The following is a 23796-nucleotide window of genomic DNA, read 5'->3' on the forward strand; positions in this document are numbered from 1 at the left end:
TCCTGAAGCGGAAATCGACAGCAGTCTGTGCTTTGCCCGTCCCCAGTGTCTCTCCCACTTTCTCCCGGTTTCAAGGGCACGATGGGCAAAGCTTCAATAGCCATCTCAGACAGGAGCCGTCAATAGGAATTCGAGCCCTGTGGCTGGGACGGCTGAGCAAAAAAAGCCAAAAAGGACCTCGGAGCAGCCACGTAGCCCTGCACTTTGGACTTCTTTTATATGAGGAAATAAATTAAGCCTCTGACCTTTTACTAGCAGCCAAATAAAAATTTGATATAGGCTTCCAAGTATTTAACGAGTAACCTTGGTCAGTGTCCCCTCTCTCACCTACCTCTCGTCCCCAGTTGTACCAGTGCAGCCCCGCTGAATGCCTCTCGGTTCCTCAGAGCTATTTCTCTCCATTCACCGTCTGCCCAGGCTGCTCTTTCTGCTGGGATTACAGCCCCCACTTGGCAAACTCCTACTCAGCCTCTGGATCTCAGCTGAAAAACCAGCTCTTCGGTGGCCACATGAGCTATTTTCTGATTCCAGAGTTGTTCTTCATCATGCTATTGATTACCCTGTGAACCGTGGTGTTTACTTGGTTTTCTCCGCCAGAGAGAGAGAGTCAGGTACTGAAGGCAGGGGTGCAGGCTGTCTTGTTCAGAACTGTTTTCCAGGGGCGCCTGGGTGGTTCCGTGGGTTAAAGCCTCTGCCTTCAGCTCAGGTCATGATCTCAGGGTCCTGGGATCGAGCCCCGCATCAGGCTCTCTGCTCGGCGGGGAGCCTGCCTCCCCCCCTCTCTCTGCCTGCCCCTGCCTACTTGTGATCTCTCTCTCTCTGTCGAAGAAATGAATAAAATCTTAGAAAAAAAAAAAAAAGAATTGTTTTCCAAATGCCCGGCACACGTACTCGAGAACTATTTCCCGAAGAGACAGAAGGATGGTGTTGGTTGGACAGAGTGGGTCTGAGATCTCTGCAGCGTGACACATGAAGGGGAGTGGTTGGTGGATTACTTTTTATTATTTATACCGTGCCCTTTTCCCAAACAGGATGTGGGGGAGCAGGACGGCTGGAGTACCACTACTACTCAGGGCGTGCTAAGGAGCTCACGTCCACTTACAGACACTGGTTTAGGAAACACTATCAGAAGATGGCAGGATAGTGTGGGGGAGGGAGGGGTGCGAGGGAAAGCAGTAGCATCTTGTCCTGCTCATCTCCCATCTTCTCGCCTGTAAGCCCTACCTCAGGGGGAAGCCAAACACTGGTGGGAGGGTTGTAGCAGGAAAGGTTAGCAGAAAAGCAGGAGGGTTAATTCCCAGAGAGGTGCGTTATCCCAATGTCCTTGCCTCCCCCTGGTGCCTACTGCAAGTAAAGTCTGGTCTTCTCTGAAGGGCTCTGGCTGGGCCTATAGCCTCCTGTGGAGAAGAGCCGGCTCGGTCAGTCTGTAGATGGAGGCCCGCCGCTAGCTGCAAGCTCCAGGCTCTGCCCCTCCATCAGCCCCATCCTCTTCCTCATCAGACTGTGCCAAGGGCGTGTCTGCCCCGCCGTCACTGGGATTTGGGCTGTGCAGGTTGGTGGAGTCGTCAGAAGATGAGGAGGACGTGCGGGATGCAGTCCTGTCTGGCGTCGGCATTGGAAGGCTCAATTCCTCTGGGTGCTCATCCAGCCCTGCCCAGAAAGAAGAGTTGGTCAGGGCCACAAATGGGGCTTCAGGGCACTCTCAGAGATGGTCTGGCCACGAGAGGCTGAAGCCCAGAGAAGGGCAGGGGAGTGACCAGCCACTGAGCCAGTCCACAAAGAGCCAGGTCTCCGGACTCCCAGTTCCTTCTACTTCACTACACCATGTCTGGGCTCTAGAGTCAGGTCGATCAATCCGAGTTCAAGCTCTACCTACGTCACCTACTTGCTACTCAGGGGCTATGAGCAAGTCATTCTCCCCCTCAAAGACAAATCTTCTCTAAGAATGCGATATGCACCTATATTCCAGAAGAGTTTTGAGGATAAAATCGAAGAATGAGTATAAAATATCTGGCATGCAAAAGGCCATCTATAAAGAGCAGCAGGTTTAAATAAGAGAATATCTATCTTACAAGTTCAACAGATGGGCTTTGGACTGACACAGCCATGGTCTGAACCCAGCTTTTCCACTTTCTGGCTGTGTGACAACGTCTGAGTCTAATTTCCTCCTTTATAAAATCAGGGTAATACCACCTGCCCTAATAGGACATTGTAAGGGTTGAGCTAATGGACCACTGTATTAGCAACCTAAAAAAAAAAAAAAGTGCTCAGTAAATACTCATACAAAGATGACTAAAATGGCATAAGTTATCTAATACAAAAATTTATATTTTGTATTATTTTAATTACATGAATTAATCAGATTAATTTCACAAATGCAAAATTAACAAAGCCTAAGTGGGGTTGGGGCATTCCCAGAAATTTTAGATTGGAAATCTGTCACCCAGTTCCCCTCGGGATCAACTTCCCTAAAATCAGAACAGACAGCTGTTTCACTGGTAGAAACACACATTTCGGGGCACCTGGGTGGCTCAGTGGATTAAAGCCTCTGCCTTCGGCTCAGGTCATGATCCCAGGGTGCTGGGATCGAGCCCCGCATCGGGCTCTCTGCTCAGCAGGGAGCCTGCTTACCCTCCTCTCTCTCTCTCTCTGCCTGCCTCTCTGCCTACTTGTGATCTCTGTCTATCAAATAAATAAGTAAAATCTTAAAAAAAAAAAAAAAAAAAAAGAAAGAAAGAAACACATATTTCCAGCCCCTACGAGTACACTTCCCCAGCCCTGCCTTGCAGCCTCACTCCAGAGCCTGCCACCCGGTTCTGGCTAACTGGAGCCCGAGTCCTCGAAGCCAAGGGCCATACCAGATGTCTGGGAGGCTGGTGGGGGGTCCTCACAAGGCAAGAACACATCTGCTCCATCCTGGTCTCCAAGGTCAATAAGTTCTACCTGCTCCAGGGCATCCACGTTCACTTCCATGGAGGAGATACTACCTATGGGGGCTGCAGATCAAGAAGGGGACAAGTCAGGAGGAGGCAGGCCAGAACCCCTAGGATGGTCAAAGATATATGTCAGGTCCAGAGACAGGAGTCTTGAGGGCCGAAAAAACAAAGGGAAGAGGTTCCCAGGATTCAGAACCTATGAGATCTATCCCCCACCCCACCCCAGTCCCTCTCCCCAGGACTCAGAGCTTACGTCTCTGCGACTCGAGATGCAGGTGGGACAGGGGGAAGACAAACTCTGTCTCCGGCTGTAAAATTTCCTCAAAGAATTTCTGCCGCTCCCGAAGGCGGAGCTGCTGGCGCTCCAGGGCTGCCCGAGGATTTGGGTCCATGTCAGCTCCTGGAAGGTGGAAGAGCACGTACAGCTATGAAGTTGAGCGGGAATACAACCGGGGCCTGGGCTTGGGGAACCCCTCTGCAGCCAGCATCCCGGCGTTGCAGCCTGGACACCACCGGACTTGGCCACCTCCTTCCCTCCCTTGAAAGGAAGTCTGTTACTACAAACTTCAAGTCTCAGAGAGAGGCAGGGCTGAGCCTGGCTCCACAAAGGGGATGCTGGTTCCAGGCACGGCAAAAGAAGCTCCTCTGTATTCAGGGAACGGGGCCAACAGCCAAGTCTCACTATCATGGCCTTGTGAGGGGGGTTGGAGGGATTGGTCCAGCCTCAAAGAGGGAGGCACTTCCCACAGACCCAGCCTCCCCTCAGAAGGGAAGACGGTCAGATGGGGATCTCAGGGTGCTCAAGTGTTGCAACTCTGGTTCATGCCCAGCCTTCCAAACCCAAAGACTAAAGCAGCCCCCCTCTGGCCCACACCCCATCACCACCATCCCCTCCAAACCCTGCTCTGAAGTCACAGACCTGACTTCCAGACTCGGCTCTGCCCCTAAGGAAATCATCTTTCCAGCCTCAGTCTTCCCATCCAAAAATGACTTAATAGTCCTACCTGCTTCAAACACAACCCAGCAGTTGCTGGAGCAGGTGCTCTGTAAAATGTAGAGCCCCGACACTGTGCTCTTTCGAGCCGGCCCCCCACCCCCATCTCTTTCTTCTCCCTACTCCCCAGCCCTTTATTTGAGCACCTCTCTCCCCTGACACATCTCAGGCTTCTATCCCCATTAGTCAGTGAGTAGCAATTGGAAGGGCGGGTCCTGGGTCCAATTTAGACCAGGCCCCCGGTGTCCCCACTGCGGAGAGCTTTCCAGAACACCAGAGCTCTGGGCCAGCCCAGGCCCTATACATCCACTTGCATTCACTCCATCTCCTTCCGGCGGCGCGCTCTAAACCCATCACCGGAGGCAAGGGAGCATCTGGCTTGAGGACCAGCTCGTCATCCTCTTTAGCCTGCCTCCCTCGATTCCTGGGACTCAGTGTCGGAGACCCCGGCCCGCGCCACAAGGCGCTGCTGCGGACCGCGAGGGATTCAAACCCAACTGGGCCAGCCAGGGCCAAAGGCAGTGTGCTGAGACCGGGTGGCCGCCGGCTGGCAGCGCGGGGGAGGGAGGCGCTGACGCCGATTCCTGGGAAAGGCTCTCCGAGCTGCCGCCCAGGTCACAGCGCTAAAAATACCCGGGGCCCCTGGGGCCGTCTGCTCCAGCGGCCCGGCGGGGGAGGGAGAGGTCGAGGGTGGGGGCACCCACGGGCCGGGGGTGCCAGGACGCCCCCTCTCCCCCTCCCCCTAACCCCATCCATCTCCCGAGACCTGAGGGGCTGTCCCCAGGAGGGAGCAGAGCCGGGGCCGGGGAGAGGAAGGGAGTTGTTTACGCGACGAAAGGCGCTGGAAGAAGGGAGACGAGGTCTAGGGAGCCCAGGGAGCCCCACAAATGCAGAGCGCCCTGCCAGTCTCCGCCCCACCCGCCCTGGAGTCCACGGGAGGGAGAAAATTCCCTAAAAAGGGCCGGGGCGCGCCCGCGGGTTGGGGGAGGAGGCAGCCGAGGGCTCCCGGGCGTTCGGCTAGCGCGGCCGGCCCCCGGCCCTGGTCCGCCCGCCGCCTCTGTGCCCCCGCCGCCGAGCCCCTACCTGCAGCGCCCCGCGCCCCCGCTGCCTCGGTCGCTCGGCTCCGGCGAGACGGCGGCGGGGGCGTGGGAGCGAGCCGCGCCGGCCGGGGTGGGGCTGCGCCGCCGGGGCTCCCGCGGGACGGCCGGGCCCTGGGAGCCGGGAACGAGGAAGCGGCGGGCGGCGGAAGTGGGGGAGGGGCGGCGGCGGGCACCCGCGCTCGCCTCCCTCCCGGCGGCCTCGGGGAGCCCCCTCGGGCGCGGCCGCTCGCACTTCCAGGCCGGGCGAAAAGTTCCCGGCGCGCATCGTTGCCCCGCAGCTGGCCGCGCGCGTCCGCACTCCGCCCGCCGCCGGGGCGCTCGGCTCCGCACGCTCAGATCCACTTGCTGCACCGCGCTCGGCCGCGCAGCCCCGCCGCGGGGACACGCGCGGGTTCTCGACCCACGCGCACTTGCTGCTCGCGACTCCCGGGCAGCCCCGCGACAAAGCACCCGCACCCGCACCCGCACCCTGAGCGAGAAGGCGCGGCGGGGAAGGGGACCCTCTGGAGCGGGGAGGGCACTGACCCGGTGCCGCCCATCAGGGCAGGTGCGCCGCGGCGGAGGGCCCGCCTGACCCTGGGACTCACCCGGCAGCCCCGGGTTCTCGCTCCGGGACCGCACCGAACCGCCGCCCAGCTTTCCAGCGCGCTGGGCGGGGTGGGCGCCCGGACGGGGCGGGTCAGGGCTGCAGGGGTGGGCCGCCGCGCCGCACCCCGAGACGCCGGCGTGGAGCCAAGTCCTCCAGGGCGCGAACGGGGGCGCAGCGCGTCCAGGGTGGCGGGGGTGGAGGGGCGAGGTGCTGACTGCGGGCCGACAGAGGAAACTCTTGCCCGCGTCTCCGCGCCTCCTGCTCAAACCAGGGCCAGAAGTGTCTAATCTGGCAGCTACTGTACTGAGATTCTGTGCCGATTCTTCTCCTCCTCCCTCCCACCCATCCACTTGTGCTCACAGCTCCAGAAGCCGCGGGAACAGGACAGGGTCGGGGGTTTCAGTCGGGAATACTTCTTCCATGGGGTCATTCGTTCATTCACTCAACAAGCATCGGCGAGCAAGCCAGGATTCCTCCTTAGCACCTCCCTGTCCTGTGCTAAATACTCCTCCATTCCTTGTCGATTCTCTGCCCTAAATAACTTTTCAATCCACCATTCCTCGCCGTTTCCACTACCCTCTCTCGCTTGGCTCCTCTGGTAGCCTTCGATCTGGGTTTCCCGTACTCGCTCTGGCCCTGCTACATTCCATCCCTCTCCCCTCCCCTCTCCCCGCAACACACAGCAGTCAGTCACCATTTCAAAACGCAAATCTGCGTTCAAAACGCCACCCCCTGCTTAAATCCCTCCATTGTTAGAATAAAATCTAAGTGCTGATATCTGAGCCGAGTCTTCAAGAAATGAGTTCAACAAGCAGAGGAGAGGGGGATGGGAATGTGCAAAGGGATGGAACCATGACACATGCAGGTTTCCCTGTCAGGGGACCAGCCCTGTACAAATAGCCAAAGCACTGCTTCTTCTATTGTTAGTGGGATCTCAAAACAACCCTGTGAGAGAAATACAGCAAGCAGCGTTCCCACTGTTTTTACAAGCAAAAAGTTTAGTTTGTGGGAGGCAAGTGGTTAAGAGCACGGGCGTGGTAGTCTGACCCTCCAGGATTGCAAACCTAGCTCTGCATCTAGCCAGCTGTGTAAACACTTAATTTCTCTGTTCCTTGATTTCCTTACTTATTAGGTAGGAATAATTAATCCCTACCACTTATGAGATAATTCATATAAAATGCTTAGTACAGGATGTGGGTACTTTGGAGATGCTCAATAAACATTAGGTGTTTCTATTGTAATGGGTTCTGAGAAAGGGAGGAAAGTGTTTTCTTCCGTGAATTTCTGAAATTATAGGAAGTACACCCTAATAGTTAGTACTTCTACAGAGTTTGTTAAATATCTGTTGCTATTATAAGTGCTTTGCATATATTAACTCTTTTAACCGTCTTAACAGTCTTGTGAGGTAAATACTATTATGATCTCCATTTGACAGATCCAGAAACTAACAGACAGAGAGGTGAAGGGACTTGCCCAAGGCCATACAGCAAATAAGTGATGGAATTCAAATCCACTTAGGCTGCTTCCAGAGGCTGTGCTTGTAACCACTGCTCCCAGCCTGTTCCCCTTCTGTCCTGTTGCAGTTTTCATCTCCCAAGAAATGTTTTAGTCAGTTGGATTCTTATTCCTCATTAATGGATGAAGTAGATTCTTGGTCCCACTTCCTAGCACAGAGGAACGAGACCAGCTCAGTAGTACGGTGGGTGAGAGCTCAGCTCCCAAACCCACTTCCTCTCCCCGTTCCAGGCTTATCCCTAGGAACAGAACTCCATGGATTGTTTTGACCTGTCCTCAAGATGGTGACAGATTTGGAACCTCCATCCCTTCTCTTTGTCCGATAGTTGCCACATGAAGGGGTAGAAAGGGAAAAGCATCCAAGCTGGAGATAATTCAGGGGGCTAAGCTGGAAGGGCATCAGGCAAGAGAAAGACTCAGGTAGCAGCCTCCGGAGCAGATGGCAAAGGAAGTGGAGGGAGGCATGGAAGAGTAGATGGCTGAGACTTCTGGCTTCCATCCAGGATACAGAAAGCTGGGAAGAGCATCATTGCCACACTAATCACAATTTTTAAAAATTGTTAGGTAGTCTATAAAATTACAACTTTCGTCAAACCCATCAGAGAGCTGAGGCTGCAGAGCAACCAATTAACCTGAATTCCAAAGAAGGACAGGCGCCTCCAAGAAGAAATGGGACGCAGGCACTGGCACACTTGTGAGGTGGGAGGAAGACGGGGCCTCCGTGCAGAAGGGTAAGAAAAGTTCATTTCCTTATGTAGATCCAGGTTTCTCTCTGGTATCACATTTTTTCTGCCTCCAGAAAGATCTACATAAAGAAGTAAAGATCTCTGGAAATGAACAGAATAAAGGTAAACAGAAGAGACAGTTTTCTGTTTTTAATCACGTTGTAAGACAACTGACTAAAGCAAAAGAGTGGCCACACACTACTCTTTTGCGTTAGAAGTCACGGGGATGGAAAGTGCGGCACTGGGAATATAGTCAATAACTTTGTGTGGTGACAGATGGTAAGTACATTTATTGTGGTGAGCATTTTGTAATGTATATAATTGTCAAATGACTATGTTGTACATCTGAAATTAATGTAAAATTGTATGTCACTACACTTCAATTTTAAAAAGTAGCAATAGGTTGTGGATAGATAGCATACACTAAAGTAAAATGTATAACAATAACAATAAAAATGATGGGATAAGTAACTGGAAATAGACTGTTGAAGGGTCCTCTGCTATGTAAGAAGTGGTAATAACATTATTTGAATATTGTCTTTGATTAATTGAAGATATATATTGTAAATGCAAGGACAACCACTAAAATTTATTTTTAAAGAAGTATAAATAACAGGCCAATATGGAGACAAAGTGGGATAATAGAAATATGGGGAGGCATTCTCCCTAAGCCTTTTTTTTTTTTAAATTTTGTTTATTTATTTGACAGACAGAGATCACTAGTAGGCAGAGAGGCAGGCAGAGAGAGGGGGGGAAGCAGGCTCCCTGCTGAGCAGGGAGCCCAATGCGGGGCTCAATCCCAGGACCCTGGGATCATGACCTGAGCTGAAGCCAGAGGCTTAACCCACTGAGCCTTTTTGTGTTCAACATGTCTTGCTGACTAGGTCAAGATTGCAAGGATCTGACTTCTCTTTCACCTGGGCTCTTGCCCAGGATTGCTGATTGTTTATAGAGCTTGAGAGATCAGATCATGTCTTTCTCAAATCAAGGCAGGCTTGCTTACTGCTTGCTATAAAAGTTCTGGGTCTGGCTCCTCAGCCAGAGTGTGAACCCACTGTGTCTGTCTTGTGCATCTGGGACCACCATATCAGTTGTCGGACTTGGGGCCAAAGGAACCAATGAACACACAACTGTGCTGCTGTTCATGTTGCTTGGTGTGCTATGAGTAATCAACTGTTTCGATCAAATGCAATAAGTCTTATTATCTATTTTTGGTACCCAACAGATGGATGTTTTTCCCTGAAAAATGTAATTATTCCAAAGTAAGGAAGAAAAAGAGAAAAAGTGAGGGGAAAAAAAAGATGTTAACTATAAAACAAATAGCAGGATATATGTTTTTAATCCAACTGTCAATGAAAGACAACCAGTTAAAAGACAGACTAGTAGAGTGGGAAGTAAAGCAAAAGGCAATAATGTACTGTCTACAAGAAACCCAATTTAACTATATAGAAATATATGGGTTAAAAGTAAATGAATGGAGGGGTGCCTGGGTGGCTCAGTGGGCTCAAGCCTCTGCCTTCGGCTCAGATCATGATCTCAGGGTCCTGGGATCGAGCCCCGCATCAGGCTCTCTGCTCAGTGGGGAGCCTGCTTCCCTCTCTCTCTCTGTCTGCCTCTCTGCCTACTTGTGATCTCTGTCTGTCAAATAAATAAATTAATTTTTTAAAAAAGTAAATGAATGGAATGAGATATACCATACAAACAGTAATCAAAGTAAATTGGAGTGGCAATATTAATACCAGACAAACGTAAACTTCAAAGAGACTATAACCAATGATGAAGAGGGATATTCATAACAATAAAAGGTTCAATTCACCAAGAAGACTCCACTATTATAAATGTAACTACATCTAATAACAGAGTTTCAAAATAGATGAAGTAAAAACCAACAGACCTAAAATAGAAAGAGAAAAATCTATATTTCAGTTAGAGAATGCAATACTGCTCTCTCAGTAATCAATAAAACAAGTAGGACAAAGAAGGGAGCATAATAGGAAGCCTGAACACTATCAACTGACTTGTTCCAACCGGCACTTTTAGAACACTTTACTAACAACAGTAAACATTCTTTTCAACTGCACATAAAACATTCACCAAGATCCATCATGGTTTAGGCTACAAAACAAACCTCAACACATTTAAAAGAGTTTAAATCATATAAAATGTTGATATGACTATACGAGAATTGAAATATAACTATATAACTAATAAGGACACCTGGGAAACACCCCCAATACTTGGAAATAAAATGCAACACTTCACAATAACTCATGAGTCAAAAATGAAATCCAAAAGGAAATTAGAAAAATATCCTGAATTGAATGAAATTGAAATGCAGCAGCCAGCCACCCAAATAGCCCCCAGTACTCAGTGCCTTTTGTTAGTCATACCTTTGTGTAGTCCTCTGCTACAGTGAATCAAGGTTACTCTGGGTGACCAGTAAGAAATGATGGTGGATCCTGTCCAAAATTAGGATTAAAAAAAAACAAAAGACCACGGCTTCCATCTTGGGTGTGTGTCCTCTGTTGTTTGGATCCCTCACTCTGGGGGAAGCCAGCTACAATGTTGTCAACAGCCACGCAGAGAGGCCCACGTGGCAAGCAAGAGAAGATTCCAGCCAACAGCCAGGAAGAGCAGAGGCCTGCCAGCAAACGGCATCAGTGAGCAGGGAAACAGATCACCAGCCCTGGTAGTGCCTTGGGAAGACCGCAGTCCTGGCCAGCAGCTTACCTGCAACCTCGTGAGAGACTGAGGAGACTGAGGCAGAACCATTTCAGCGAGAGCATTCCTGGATTCCTGCTGCCCAAAGCCTTTGCGATACCAAATACTTGTATCAAACTGCTAAGGTGTAATGCCATGTGGCAACAGGGCAATAGGTATGGTGCAGAGACTTTGGTACTGGGGTAGAGCGCTACTGTGTCAGCTCCAGAGCGTGGCAGTGGCGTTACAACTGGCCACAAACGAAGAAGAGTGCTGTCAAAGGGCTTTGGAAAAGCTGCTGGTAGAAGCCTCAGGCCTTTAATAAGGCCACAGCCAGGACAGACAGAAAAGTGGGTAAACGCTCCTGGAAACCGTGGGAAGAGGAAGCTCATTATGTCAGGACCCAGAGGTTAACAGACCTGAGCCTAGCAGACCCGTGCCGGCAGTAAAGAAGAGAGCAGAGAGTGTGCAGAATGAACTGGGTGATCGAGCTGCGGACATTGCCAAGCAAGGTGGTCAGGTGCCACCTAGTTTCTTCTTGCTGCTGACAGTAAAATGCTAGCAGGGAGAAAGGAATAAAGCAGCAGTTCCCAAGTGACAGTGAGGCCACCTCCTGGGGGGACCTTGGCAATATCTGGAGACGCTTTTGGTTGTCAGAATGGAGAGGTTGCTATTGGCATTTGTTTGTAGAGGCCAGGGATACTCTTAAATATCCTCTAGTGCACAAGACAGGCCCCTCTCACCACTGCCCTCCAACACAAACACTCATCCTGCCCTGAGTGTCCGCAGTGCCAAGGCAGAGAAACCCAGAGCTAAAAGGAAGCATTGTTAAATTTGAGGGAATTGGGACATCATGCTATGAAATTCTCAGCCACTCCAAATGGCAAATGATCATAACATTAAGTGGTTTCCTAGCAAACCTCAAATCCAGGGCATTGAAAACATTCAAAACAACATGGTCCAAAAATGAAACTGAGGGGGCGCCTGGGTGGCTCAGTCTGTTAAGCATCTAAGCTTAACCTTAAGCATCTAAGCTTAACCTTCGGCTTAGAGCATGATCCCGGGGTCCTGGGATGGAGGCCCTCGTTGGGCTCCCTGCTCATCAGGGGAATCTGCTTCTCCCTTTCCCTCTGCCCCTCCCTTCCCTTGTGTTTTCTTTCTCACTCTCCCTCTCAAATAAATAAATCTTAAAAAAAAAAAATGAAACTGAGACTATGGCTACAAAATCTTGAGTTTACATCTCAGGGAGATTAAAGGCAATGCCTCAGAGTACTATTCAGTCAGATAAAAGATCTCTAAAGAAATTATAGGTGTGCCTCACTAATCCTTTGACTCAAACAACAGGGGTTCTAGAAAGCTTGGGGGAGTTGTCCTTAGCCATTCCAGCAGAAGCCTAATGCAGAGAAGGGTTTATTTCAAAGAAATTGTGGGCATGGCTTTTGTCTATTAGAGTGCCCTGAATAAGATTCAGAGTGACCTACAAGTTCTTAAAAGGATTATAGATCGAGAAACAACTCCAGCTTGGATGTATAGGGATAAAGAGAGTATAAAATAAAAACAGGATTTTTGGTCATGAACGAAATGGAGTAGATGCATTCCTCTCTATCCCTCCCACTAAGTACAGCTTAAAATGCTGGTCATTATACCTCAAATAAACATAAGAAGGCAGATCAATCAGGAAACCTAGTAGGTTTCCTTTTTGCTGGGGTCTGGAGAAGACTGCAACCTCAAAATGCCAAACAGGCACAGGTAAAAATTGTCCCCATGAAAAGCCTGTTTTCTCTTGTCAAAGGACTGAACTAGGGTGCTAGGGGCACCCTAGCAAGACAGAAATCTTCTCACATTAAATGTCCTACTCCAGCAATACTAGAGGAGAAACCATTCCCAGCCTCGCCTAACAAAAACAGGGGAAAGCCAGACTTCAATATTTGTCCTGTAACAAAGGTAACAGGGCAACTCCCCCACTTCACCTCTGAGTGGTGTGAGAGCTTGGAGACCAGGTGGGAGACTCGGCTTCATCACTGTCCAGCAGTAACAAGTACCCCTCCCCCAAAATCCCTCCCTATTTCCATGGTGTCAGAGGAGACCATGTGCAGAACCACGCTGCCATCCCCATCCAGCAATAATGAGGCAACACTCCCTTCCCCCAGTATAAAGGAGGCCAAGTGTAGAGCCTAGATGTCAATCTCTGCCCGGCCATAATGAGATAACCCTGCCCTTGCCCTACTGGGTGGTATGAATGGGGTCACGCACCTAGCCTCAATTTTCACTCTCACCTGATGGTAAAGAGTTGGTACCCCCTGTCTCACTGGCCCAGGTCATCTGAGCCTGCTAAAACAGAAGATTTAAATGAGATCCCAGAGTCTCTTAACATAACTTCCAAAATGTCTAGGTAATAACTGAAAATAATGCATCATACCTTGAACCAGGAAAATCTCAATTTGGGTAAGAAAAGACAAATAACAGATGCCAACAGATCACAGCGTTGCTGGCTTTATCTGACTCTGATTCTAAGACAGCCACTATAAAAGTGCTTCAACAAACATGCCTGAAATAAATTAAAAAATTAAAAAAAAAACTCAGGGGAAAAAAATAGAAGACATAAAGAAAATAGAAATCTTAGAACTGAAGAAAAAATTACTGTGCTGGGTTGAATCGCGTTCTCTAAAAATGCATGTCTATTCAGTACTACAGAACATAACCTTATTTGGAAATAGAGTCTTTGCAGAAATAATTAGGTAAAATGAGGTCATACTGGATTAGTGTGGGCACTAAATCCAATAACTAGTCTCCTTTGTAGGAAGACTATGTGAAAGCACAGAAAGATACCCAAAGGAGACCAACATATGAGATGCAGGCAAATACCAGGATGATAGGTCTATAAGCCAAGGAACACCAGGGGTTGCTGTCAATCACCAGAAGCTAGCTAGCCCCAGGGCAGAGTCTCCCTTAGAGCCTACAGATAGAATTAACACCTTGATTTTTGGACTCCTGGCTTCCAGTACTGTGTGAAATAAACTTCTATAGTTTTAAGCCATCAAGCCAGTTGTTACAGCAGGCAGGTCTAGGAAATTAATACAGAAACCAAATTTAAAAACAACAACAAAACAACAAAAACCTTACTGGAGAGGCTCAGTAGAAGAATGGAGATAATGCATGAAAGGATTGGTGAATTTGAAGAGAGAACAGTAGAAATATACATTCTGAAAAAGAGAGAAAATTATATTAAGAAAGAACGAACGAACAAACAGAGCCTGAGGAACCTGGGAGACAGTAACAAAAGATTGAACATTTCTGTCACTGGAGTCCCAGGTGGAGAGGAAAAGGAAGTGAAGCTGAAAAAACATTCAAGAAAATAATGGCTGAAAATTTCCCAAATTCAACAAAGACCTGAACCTACAGGTTCAAAAAGCTGACTGAATCTCTAACATAAACCCAAATGAATCCATGATGACACATACCATAATCAAACTTGTGAAAACCCAAGTCAAATGCTATCTTACGGAGATAGAGAAATGCTGTCTTACGGAGAGGAGAACTATAGTTCAGTTGCAGCAGGTTCTCATGACTCATGGAGGCCAGAACAAAAGTAGCACAACAGTTTGAAGCAGTGAAGGAAAGCACAGTCCATCCAGAGTGCTTGACAAAGACTCTCTCCTTGACCAAGCTCTACCCAGGCTCCTCTGAGCCCTCTTTTTGACCAGGCCTTAACCTTGGTCTATAAAGATTTAAACAAACACTAACATAGTTTTTAACAGCTCAAGACTTAATCCCTAGGATGACCCCAGACCCCTTAAAGTGACTGCCTGAGAAAATGCAAGACTGCCAAATGAATTCACTGTTTGTTCCCGCCAACCCCTGAAGATAGGACCCCTGTTTGCCAACAGCAAGATACACATCTTCCGTGGGAGGGTAGGAGCCTAACATCAGTAGTGCCAGTTAGCAAACCTAGATGGGTTTCACATGCACCAATATACCCTTTCTGCTTTCTGTAAATTTTCACTTCCTTAACTCTACATCACCCCCCTCAACCCCTTCCTATTCCCAAATTCCTTAAGATGCTGAGTCATCTCTGTACAAATCAAAGTTGACTTCAGTTCACACTGGGTTCTTTTTCCTATTACAACAGTGTATTTTTTTTTCTTAAGATTTTATTTATTTGACAGACAGAGATCACAAATAGGCAGAGAGCAGGCAGGGGGTGCAGGAAGCAGGCTCCCTGCTGAGGAGAGAGCCCAATTCGGGGCTTGATCCCAGGACCCTGGGATCATGACCTGAGCCGAAGAGGCTTTAACCCACTGAGCCACCCAGGCATCCCTGTCCTTCCTACTTTAAATAATTTGTTTATCTCTGACATGCTATACCCAGTGAGAAGACCTTTGAAGAATGAGAAATCAAGGCATTCTCAAATGAAAGAAATACTGAGAGAATTTGCTGTCTGAAGACCTACCCTAAAAGAATGACCAAAGAGGTCCCCTGGCTGGCTCAATCCATGGAGCATGCAGCTCTTGATTTCAGGGTTGTGAGTTTAGATTACTTTAAAGAACAAAATCTTGGGGCGCCTGGGTGGCTGAGTGGGTTGAGCCTCTGCCTTCAGCTCAGGTCTTGATCTCAGGGTCCTGGGATGGAGCCCCGAATTGGGCTCTCTGCTCAGCAGGGAGCCTGCTTCCTCCTCTCTCTCTCTGCCTGCCTCTCTGCCTACTTGTGATCTATGTCTGTCAAATAAATAAATAAAATCTTTAAAGAAAAAAAAGAAAGAACAAAATCTTAAAGAAAGAAAGAAAACACCATAGATTAAGTAAAAAACGGAATCCTAAAAAATGTTTGAGTAACACAGGAAGGATGGAAAAATGGAACAGAGGAATGAAAAGCAGAGGAAACAAACAATAAAAAGGCAAATGGAAGCACTAAGACACAAATAATTATATGAACAGGAAATGGCCTAAATATATCATTTAAAAATGAGAGAGACCTGCAAAATAACATATGAAAAAATGACCCAAATAAAAGCTACCAACAAGAAATTCACTTCAAGTATAATGACATACGTAGGTTGAAAGTAAAAGGATTAAAAAAGATATGCCATACAAACAGTAATCAAAAGACAGCAGAATCTGCCATCTTAAAATCAGATAAAAGAAAATCACCAGGAAAAGAGGTTACATTACATAATGATAACAGAGTCAAACCATGAGGAAGACGAAGCAATCCTAAATGTATAGGCACCAAATTGATAGAACCGAAAGGAGAAACAGACAAATCCACTACCAGAGTTGGAGACTTCAACCCATCTCTAAAATACTGATAGAGGGGCAACTGGGTGGCTCAGTCAGTTAAGCGTCTGTCTTCCGCTCAGGTCATGGGTCCTGGGATCGGGCCGTGCATCAGGCTCCCTGCTCAGCAGAGAGCCTGCTTCTCCCTCTCCCTCTGCTGCTCCCCTGCTTGTGCTCTCCCTCTCTCTCTCTTTCTCTCTCTCTCTTTCAATAAATAAATAAATAGATAGATAAAACCTTTTTAAAAAAATAAAATGAAATACTGATAGAAATACTAAGCAGAAAAGCAGCAGAATATGTAAGAACTTAACAAAACCATCATCCAAAAGGATCTTACTGACATTTAGAGAACACTCCATCTAACAACACTGAGATACACATTCTTTTCAAGTGCCCATGGAATATTGACCCCAACAGACAATATCCTAAGTTCAAAGACAACCTCAAGAGACTTAAAACAATCAAAATTATGCAGTGTGTGTTCCCTTGATCACAACAGAATCAAACAGATCCAAATTAGTAACAGAAAGGTGACAGGAAAATCCAAACACATGGAAATTAAACAACATACTTCTAAAAAATCTGTGGGTCAAAGTGTAGATCTCAACAACACTTTTTAAAATTTAGCTGAATGCAAAGTATCAAAATATGTGGGGCACAGCTAAAGCCATGCTGAAAGAGAAATTTACAGCACTAAACGTTTACTTTCAGAAGAAAGACCTCCAATTAATAATCTAATTCTTGCCTTAAACTAGAATCAGAGCAAAAATCCCAAAGAACTGAAAATAGAAAAACAATAGAGAAAATCAAAGGAACAAAAAGATGGTTCTTTGGAAAGATCTACAAAATGGACAAACCTCTAACAAAATTGAACAAAGGGAAAAAAAGGAGAAGATCTAAACTATCAATTTCATGAGTGCAACAGAGGATATCCCTACGGGCTCCCAGACATTAAAGAGATAATAAGGGTCTACTAAGAACAATTCTACACACACAAATTTGGCAATTTAGATGAAAAGGACCAAATTCTCAAAAAGTACAAACTGCCAAAAATCACCCAACATTAAATAGATCATAAAAATAGCCCTATAATGATTACATTGAATCTGTAGTCAATGCAAAACACACACACACACACACACACACACACACACACCCCTCTTGAAAAAGAAATATCTAGCACCAGATAGTTTCACTGGAGAAATCCACCCAATATTTATTAGAAGTATTAATACCAATTCTACACAATCTCTTTCAGAAAATAGTATAGGAAGGAACACTTCTCAGTGTCATTTCAAGAGCTTAGTATTACCAAACCCAGACAAAGACAGTACCAAAATAAAACAAAACACAACACAATAGACACATTTCATCTAAGTTATCAAATTGGAGGGCATGGAGTTGTTCATGATATTCCTTTATTATCCTTCTGATGTCCCTAGGATCAGTAGTGGTGGCCTCTTTTAAATTTCTGATGTTGTTAATTTGTGTCTTCTTTTCTTTTTTCCTTGGTTAGGTTGGCTAGAGTTTTGTTGATTTTATTTACTTTTTCAAAGAACAACTTGTGGGGTTCATTGATTTTGTCTACTGTGTTTGTTTTCAATTTCGCTGATTTCTGCTCTAATTTTTATTATTCTTCTTTTGCTTGCTTTAGACTTAAATTGCCCTTCTTTCTCTAGTTTTATAAGGTGAAAGCTTAGATTAATCTCTGATCTTTCCTCTTTTCCAATATAGGCACTAGTGCTATAAATTTCCCTTTCTAAGCACTGTTTTCATTGACCCTACACTTCAGATAAGTTGTATTTTCACTTTCATTTAGTTCAAAAAATTTTAAAGATTTTATTTACTTATTTTCAGAGAGAGAGAGAGAGAGAGAGAGCACGCATAAGGGGTTGGGGGGGTGGCAGAGGGAGAGAGAGAATCTCAAGCAGATCCCTGCTGACAGCAGAGCCCTCCATGGGGCTCGATCTCATGACCCCGAGATCATGACCTGAGCTGATATCAAGAGCTGGACCCTTACCTAGCTGAGCCACCCAGATGCCCCCAGTTCAAAATATATTTAAGTTTTTCTTGAGATTTATTGATTCATGTGTTATTTAGTAGTTTACTAATCTCCAAATATCTTGGACTTTTCTAGCTATAATTATTGGTCTCTAATTTAATGCCCCTGTGGTTTGAGAACATACTTTGTATGATTTCTATGCTTTTAGATCCATTCAGGTGTGTTTTAGGGCCCAGAATGTGGTCTATCATGAATGTTCCATATGAGATTGAGAAGAATGTGTATTCTCCTGTTTAGTGGATGAAGTATTCTATAAATGCCAGTTAGATCAAGTTCACTGCCAGTGATGTTCAACTCTACACTTACTGATTTTCTGCAAATTTGATTTATATATATTGAAAGAAAGGTGTTGAAGTCTCCAACTATAATGGTGGATTTGTCTATTTCTCCTTGGAGTTCTACCGGTTTTTGCCTCACATATTTTGACACTCTATTGTTAGGGGCATACATATTAAAGATTATTGTGTCTTCGTGGATTATGGACTCCTTTATTATTATTTAATGATCCTCTTTATCCCTGATAATGTTTCTTGTTCTGAAGTCTGCTTTACCTGAAATTGATATAGCTACTCCAGCTTTCCTTTGATTAGTGTTAGGATGGTATGTCTTTTTCTATCCCTTTATTTTTAAACTATCTTTGGCTTTATATGTAAAGTCGGGTTCTTTTAGACAACATATAATTAGGTCTTGGTTTTTTGTCCACTCTGACAGGTCCAGTCTCTTAATTAGAATATATTCAGGCCATTCACACTTAAAGTGATTTTTGATAGAACTGCCATAATATTGATCATGTTTATAACTATGTGGAGAGTGGGAGAGTGGGAGAAGCAGGCTCCCCACTGAGCAGGGAGCCCGACATGGGGCTTGATTCCAGGAGCTTGGGATCATGACCTGAGCCAAAGGTAGACACCCAATGACTGAGCCACCCAGGCACCATATTTCCTTTTCTTTCTTCCCTTGTTTTTCTGCTTTCTTTTGTTTTGAGAATTTTATGTGATTCTATTTTTCTCGCCTTTCTAAGCCTATCAATTACACTTCTTTTAAAAAAAATTCAGTCATTCCCCTATAGTATATAATATATATTTACAACTATTTTAAGCCTACTCTCAAGTAACACTATACCAGTTCAAGGGTAGTACAGGTTCTGTATAAAGGACCCAGAGGCCTTACAAAAACAGACACAAAAATCTTCAACAAAATATTAGCAAAAATTCAATCCAGAAATAAATAAAAAGAATTAAACACCAAAACCAAGTGGGATTTGGAGCACCTGAGTGGCTCAGGTTATGATCCCAGGGTCCTGGGATGGAGCTCCGAGTCTGGATCCCTTCTTGGCAGGGAGCCTGCTTCTCCCTCCCCATCTGCCTCTCCCCCTGTTCAAGCTCTCTCTCTCTCTCTCATAAATAAAAATTAAAAAAAAAAGTGTGATTTATTCAGGCATGCAGGCACAGTTCAATATTCAAATATCAATTAAGATAATCTACCATAGTAATGAACTCAAGAAGAAAAATTCACATGACCATATCAACTGATGTAGAAAAACATTAGGCAAAATCCAATGTCTTATTATAAAAACTCTCAACAAACTAGGAATAGAGGGTAACTTTGAACTTGATAAAGAACATCTACAGAAAACCTACAGCTAACATCATATTTACTGATGAAAGATAAGATCAAGCCAAGGATGACTGTTCTCATCACCTTTATACAACATGGTACTGGAAGTCCTACTCAGCAAAATAAGACCAAAAGAGGAAATTAAAGGCATATAGATGGGGAAAATATTTCAAAGCACGTATATTACAAAGGACTCAAATCTAAAATACAAAAAGAACTCTCAAAACTCAACAGCAAACAAATAATCCAATTAGAAAATGGGCAAAAGACCGTTATTTCATCAAAGAGGATAGAGAGGTGGCAAACAACACATTAAAATATGTTCAACATCAATAGTCATTAGGGAAATGCAAATTAAAACCATGGTGTATCTACACCACACTACACTACACTACAAGTGTAGTGTAGATATCACTACACACTTACTAGAATAGTTTTAAAAAATAGTGACCATAGCAAAAGCAGGTCAGGGTGCAGAGAAAACAGATCATACATATGTTGCTTGTGGGAATGTAAAATAATATAGTCATTATGGAAAAGAGTTTGTGTCTTCCTAGAAAACTAAGCAGACACTGTATGATCTAGTGATTGCATTCCTCGGCACTTACTACAGAGAAATGAAAACTATGTCCATACAAAAACCTATACATGAATGTTCACAGCAGCTTTTATAATAGCTCTAAATTAGCAACGACTCAAATGTTGTTCAATGAGTGAATAGTTAAACAAATTGTGGTACATTCCATACTGTGGAATAAAACTCATCAAAAAAAAGGAGGGGGGGACAAATTATTGATACATGCAACAACTGGGTGGATATTGAGGGCATTATTCTGAGTGAAAAAAAGCCAAACTTGTAATGTACATACTGTAAGATTCCATTTATATAACATTCTTGAAATAACAAAATTATAGAAAGGAAGAGGGGTTGCCAGAGGGTAGGGTGGGAGGAAAGAGGGGTGGGTAAAGAGGGTGAAGAACCCTTGGGAGGATACCACAGCTCTGAATCTTGATTGTGGTGGTGGCTGCATGAATCAACAAGTGGTTTTGATATTATAATGTAGTTGTGTAAGATGTTACCATTGGGGGGGAATGAGTGAAAGGTCATTGGACCTCCATGCATATATCTTCTTGGAATTTTCTGTGAATCTATAGTGATTTTTTAAGTTTATAAGGAACTATTGATACAGCAACAACATGGGTGGATCTCAAGAGCATTACGCTGAGTGAAAAAAGCCCCTCTCGAAAGGTCACATGCTCTATGATTCTATTCACATAACATTCCTGAAATGACAAAATTACAGAGAAGGAAAACAAATTAGTGGTTCCTAAGGATTAGGGATGGATGGCAGGGAGAGGGGCAGATAGCACAAGGGAGATCTTAGTGGTGATAGAACATACCCACACAAGTGAATGCACGTAAAACTGCTAAAATCTGAATTAGGTCTGTGGATTGTACAATGTCAGTTTCCTGGTTTTTGTACTGTATATGTTTTAAGGTGCCACGCCGGGAGGAAACTGTACTACTTTCCCAACTCCCTACAGAACTACAATCGTTTCAGAATTTACAAAAATAATTGAGAAAAATTAAAAGAGGCCTTTGAACCTCAAAATTTTATTGGCAGGAAGCATGTTGAGAAAAATGACTCAACTGCAAATGTGCCCAAAAAAGAAAGGATAACTCAGAACAAAAAGTCCAAGGAACAGTGTCAAAATCTTAGTAGGATTTTGTGTAGAAATCAACAAGCTGATTTTAAAATTCATAAGGAAAGACAAAAGAAGCATGATAGCCAAAACAATTTTGAAAAGAACAGAAGGGGTGCCTGGCTGGCTCAGTCAGAAGAGCATGCCACTCTTGTTGGGCGTAGAGATTACTTAAATAAACAAACTTGGGGGAAAAAAAAAAAAAAGAACAGGAAAGTTGGAGAACTCACTATGTAATTTTGAGTGTTACTATAAAGTGCTATAAAAATCTAGACAGAGTATAAGACTTACTATAAAGGAATCCAGACAGTATGATATTGGCAAAAGGAGAGATGTATAAATCAAAGAAACAGAATCTAGAAGCAGATCCATATGTATATGGTCATCTGACTGTTGAGAAGAGTGCAAAGGAATTCAAAGGAAAGAGGACAGTCTTATCAACAAATTGTGTAGGAATAACTAGATATCCATATAGAAGAACCTTGATTCATACCTTACACTATATATAAAAATTAATGCAAAATAAATATCCAAGGGATGCCTAGGCGGGCATCCACTTCCACTCATGTCAGGATTCCAGGGTCCTGGGATTAAGTCCCGCATCTGGCGCCTGCTCAGTAGGGAGTCTCCTTCTCCCTCTGCCTGCTGCTCCCCCTACTTGTACTCTCTCTGTCTGTCAAATAAATAAATAAAATCTTTTTTAAAATTAATGCAAATGAGTCATTGACCTAAATATAAAAACCTGAAACTGTAAAGTGTTGAGGAGAAAACACAGGAATAAGTGATTACCTACTTGGTGATTTGGGGCTAAACAATATTTCTTAGTAACGACACCAAAAGCATAACCCTTAAAAAAAACTGATAAGTTGGACTTCATCAAAATTAAGAATTTGCTCTTCAAAGGCCCGTTAAGAAAATGAAAAGATAAACCAGAAACTGCAGAAAATACTTGTAAATCATATGTCTGACAAAGGGATCCAGAATTTACAAAGAACTCTCAAACATAATAGTACCAAAAAAACCCAATTTTTATTATTTTTAAAAGTAGGCTCCACACCCACTGTGGAGACCAACTTGGGGCTCAAACCCACGACTCCAAGATCAACACCCCTGCCAAGATCCAGAGGTAGACACCCAAATGACTGAACCACCCAGGCACATCAAAAACAACCCAATTTTTAAAAAATGGGCCAAAGACCTGAACAAACACTTCACCAGAGGAGATAAATAGATGGCAAATTAGCACATGAAAAGATGCTCAAGATTGTTAGGGAAATGTCAATTAACACTACTGTAAGGTACCACTATATACCACTAGAATGGCTTTTTCATTTTTATTTATTTATTTATTTAAAAGATGTTATTTATTTATTTGACAGACAGAGATCACAAGTAGGCAGAGAGGCAGGCAGAGAGAGAGGGGGAAGCAGGCTCCCTGCTGAGCAGAGAGCCTGATGCGGCCTCAATCCCAGGACTCCGGGATCATGACCCGAACCGAAGGCAGAGGCTTAACCCACTGAGCCACCCAGGCGTCCCCAGAATGGCTTTTTTAAAAACACAACCTGGGGCACCTGGGTGGCTCATTCAGTTGAGCACCTGACTCTTACAGGGCTTGATCTCACGGTGGAGAGATCAAGCCCTGTATCGGGCTCTACACTCAGTGCACAGTCTGCTTCAGATTCTCTCTTTCCCCCTCATGCTCTCTCTCTCAAATAAGTTAATTAATTTAAAAGATACAACCCAACAATACCAAGTTCTGCCCAGGATGTGCAGCAAGTAGACCTGTCCCACACTGCTGGCAGGAATATAAAAAAAAAAAAAAAAAAAGAATGACTACTCTGGAAAGCTAATTGGCAGTTTCTTATTAAGTTAAACATACAATTACCATCTGACTCAGTAGTCCCACCCCTAGGTATTTACTCAAGTGAAATAAAAACTTATATTCCCACAAAAACCTGCACACAAGTGCTTTTGGTAACCTTATTCAAAACTGTAAAGTACAGTCCAGATGTCCTTCCATGATTAGGAAGCACACGGTAGCGTACTCATTTCAGTAGTGAAATATTACTCAGCAATGAAAACAAACTACCGCCTGCTGAGATGTGCTTATCTGAGATGCGTTGTGTGAAGGGAAAGAATTCCAGATTCAAAAAGCTTTGCGGGGGCACCTGGGTGGCTCAGTGGGTTAAAGCCTCTGCCTTTGGCTCAGGTCATGATCCCAGGGTGGTGGGATCGAGCTCCGCATTGGGCTCTCTGCTCAGCAGGGAGCCTGCTTCCTTTCTTCTCTCTCTGCCTGCTTCTCTGCCTACTTGTGATCTCTGTCTGTTGAATAAATAAATAAAATCTTAAAAAAAAAAAAAAAGGCTCTGCACTGCAGGAGTCCATTTATATGATGGTCTGGAAAAGGCAAAGCTGTAGGGCCTGAAAATACATCAGCTGTTTCCAAGGCCAGGAAAGGGGAGGGGGTTAACTGCAAAGAGATTGCACGGGGTGGGAGGGAACTTGAGGGGATTATAAAACATTCTATATATTGATTGTGATGGTTTGCACTTGTCAAAACTCATGGAACTGTTCACTAAAA

General features: G+C 45.0%; 1 protein-coding gene across 12 annotated transcripts; it reads right to left on the bottom strand.

Annotated features, from left to right (window-relative positions):
• Positions 1-942: 942 nt before the first annotated feature.
• Positions 943-10404, bottom strand: DBNDD2 (dysbindin domain containing 2). Of its 12 annotated transcripts, none has more exons than XM_080813432.1 (5): positions 10250-10404; positions 7767-7939; positions 3190-3336; positions 2859-2996; positions 972-1650 (listed from the first exon to the last, which is right to left on the bottom strand). In XM_080813432.1, exons 3-5 carry the CDS (start codon positions 3326-3328, stop codon positions 1445-1447), a joined length of 483 nt encoding a protein of 160 aa, XP_080669558.1. In that variant the 5' UTR covers positions 3329-3336; positions 7767-7939; positions 10250-10404; the 3' UTR covers positions 972-1444. The 12 variants fall into 12 exon arrangements, with proteins under 12 accessions (XP_080669555.1, XP_080669551.1, XP_080669558.1 ...); XM_080813430.1 differs by having other exon boundaries at positions 7767-7961; XM_080813429.1 differs by lacking the exons at positions 7767-7939; positions 10250-10404 and adding an exon at positions 5556-5904 and having other exon boundaries at positions 943-1650.
• Positions 10405-23796: the final 13392 nt, after the last annotated feature.

This window comes from Martes martes (genome assembly GCF_963455335.1).
Source record: "Martes martes genome assembly, chromosome: 9".
In the NCBI taxonomy this organism is placed as follows: Eukaryota; Metazoa; Chordata; class Mammalia; order Carnivora; family Mustelidae; genus Martes; species Martes martes.

Bases quoted from the DNA above. Each gene is read 5' to 3' on its own strand.
- DBNDD2 (XM_080813429.1), bottom strand. From the start codon at position 3,328: ATGGACCCAAATCCTCGGGCAGCCCTGGAGCGCCAGCAGCTCCGCCTT. The intron at 2,997-3,189 runs GTAAGCTCTGAG...CTTGATCTGCAG, and splicing joins GCATCTCGAGTCGCAGAGAC to CCCCCATAGGTAGTATCTCC. The intron at 1,651-2,858 runs GTATGGCCCTTG...CTTTCTGGGCAG, and splicing joins ACCAGCCTCCCAGACATCTG to GGCTGGATGAGCACCCAGAG.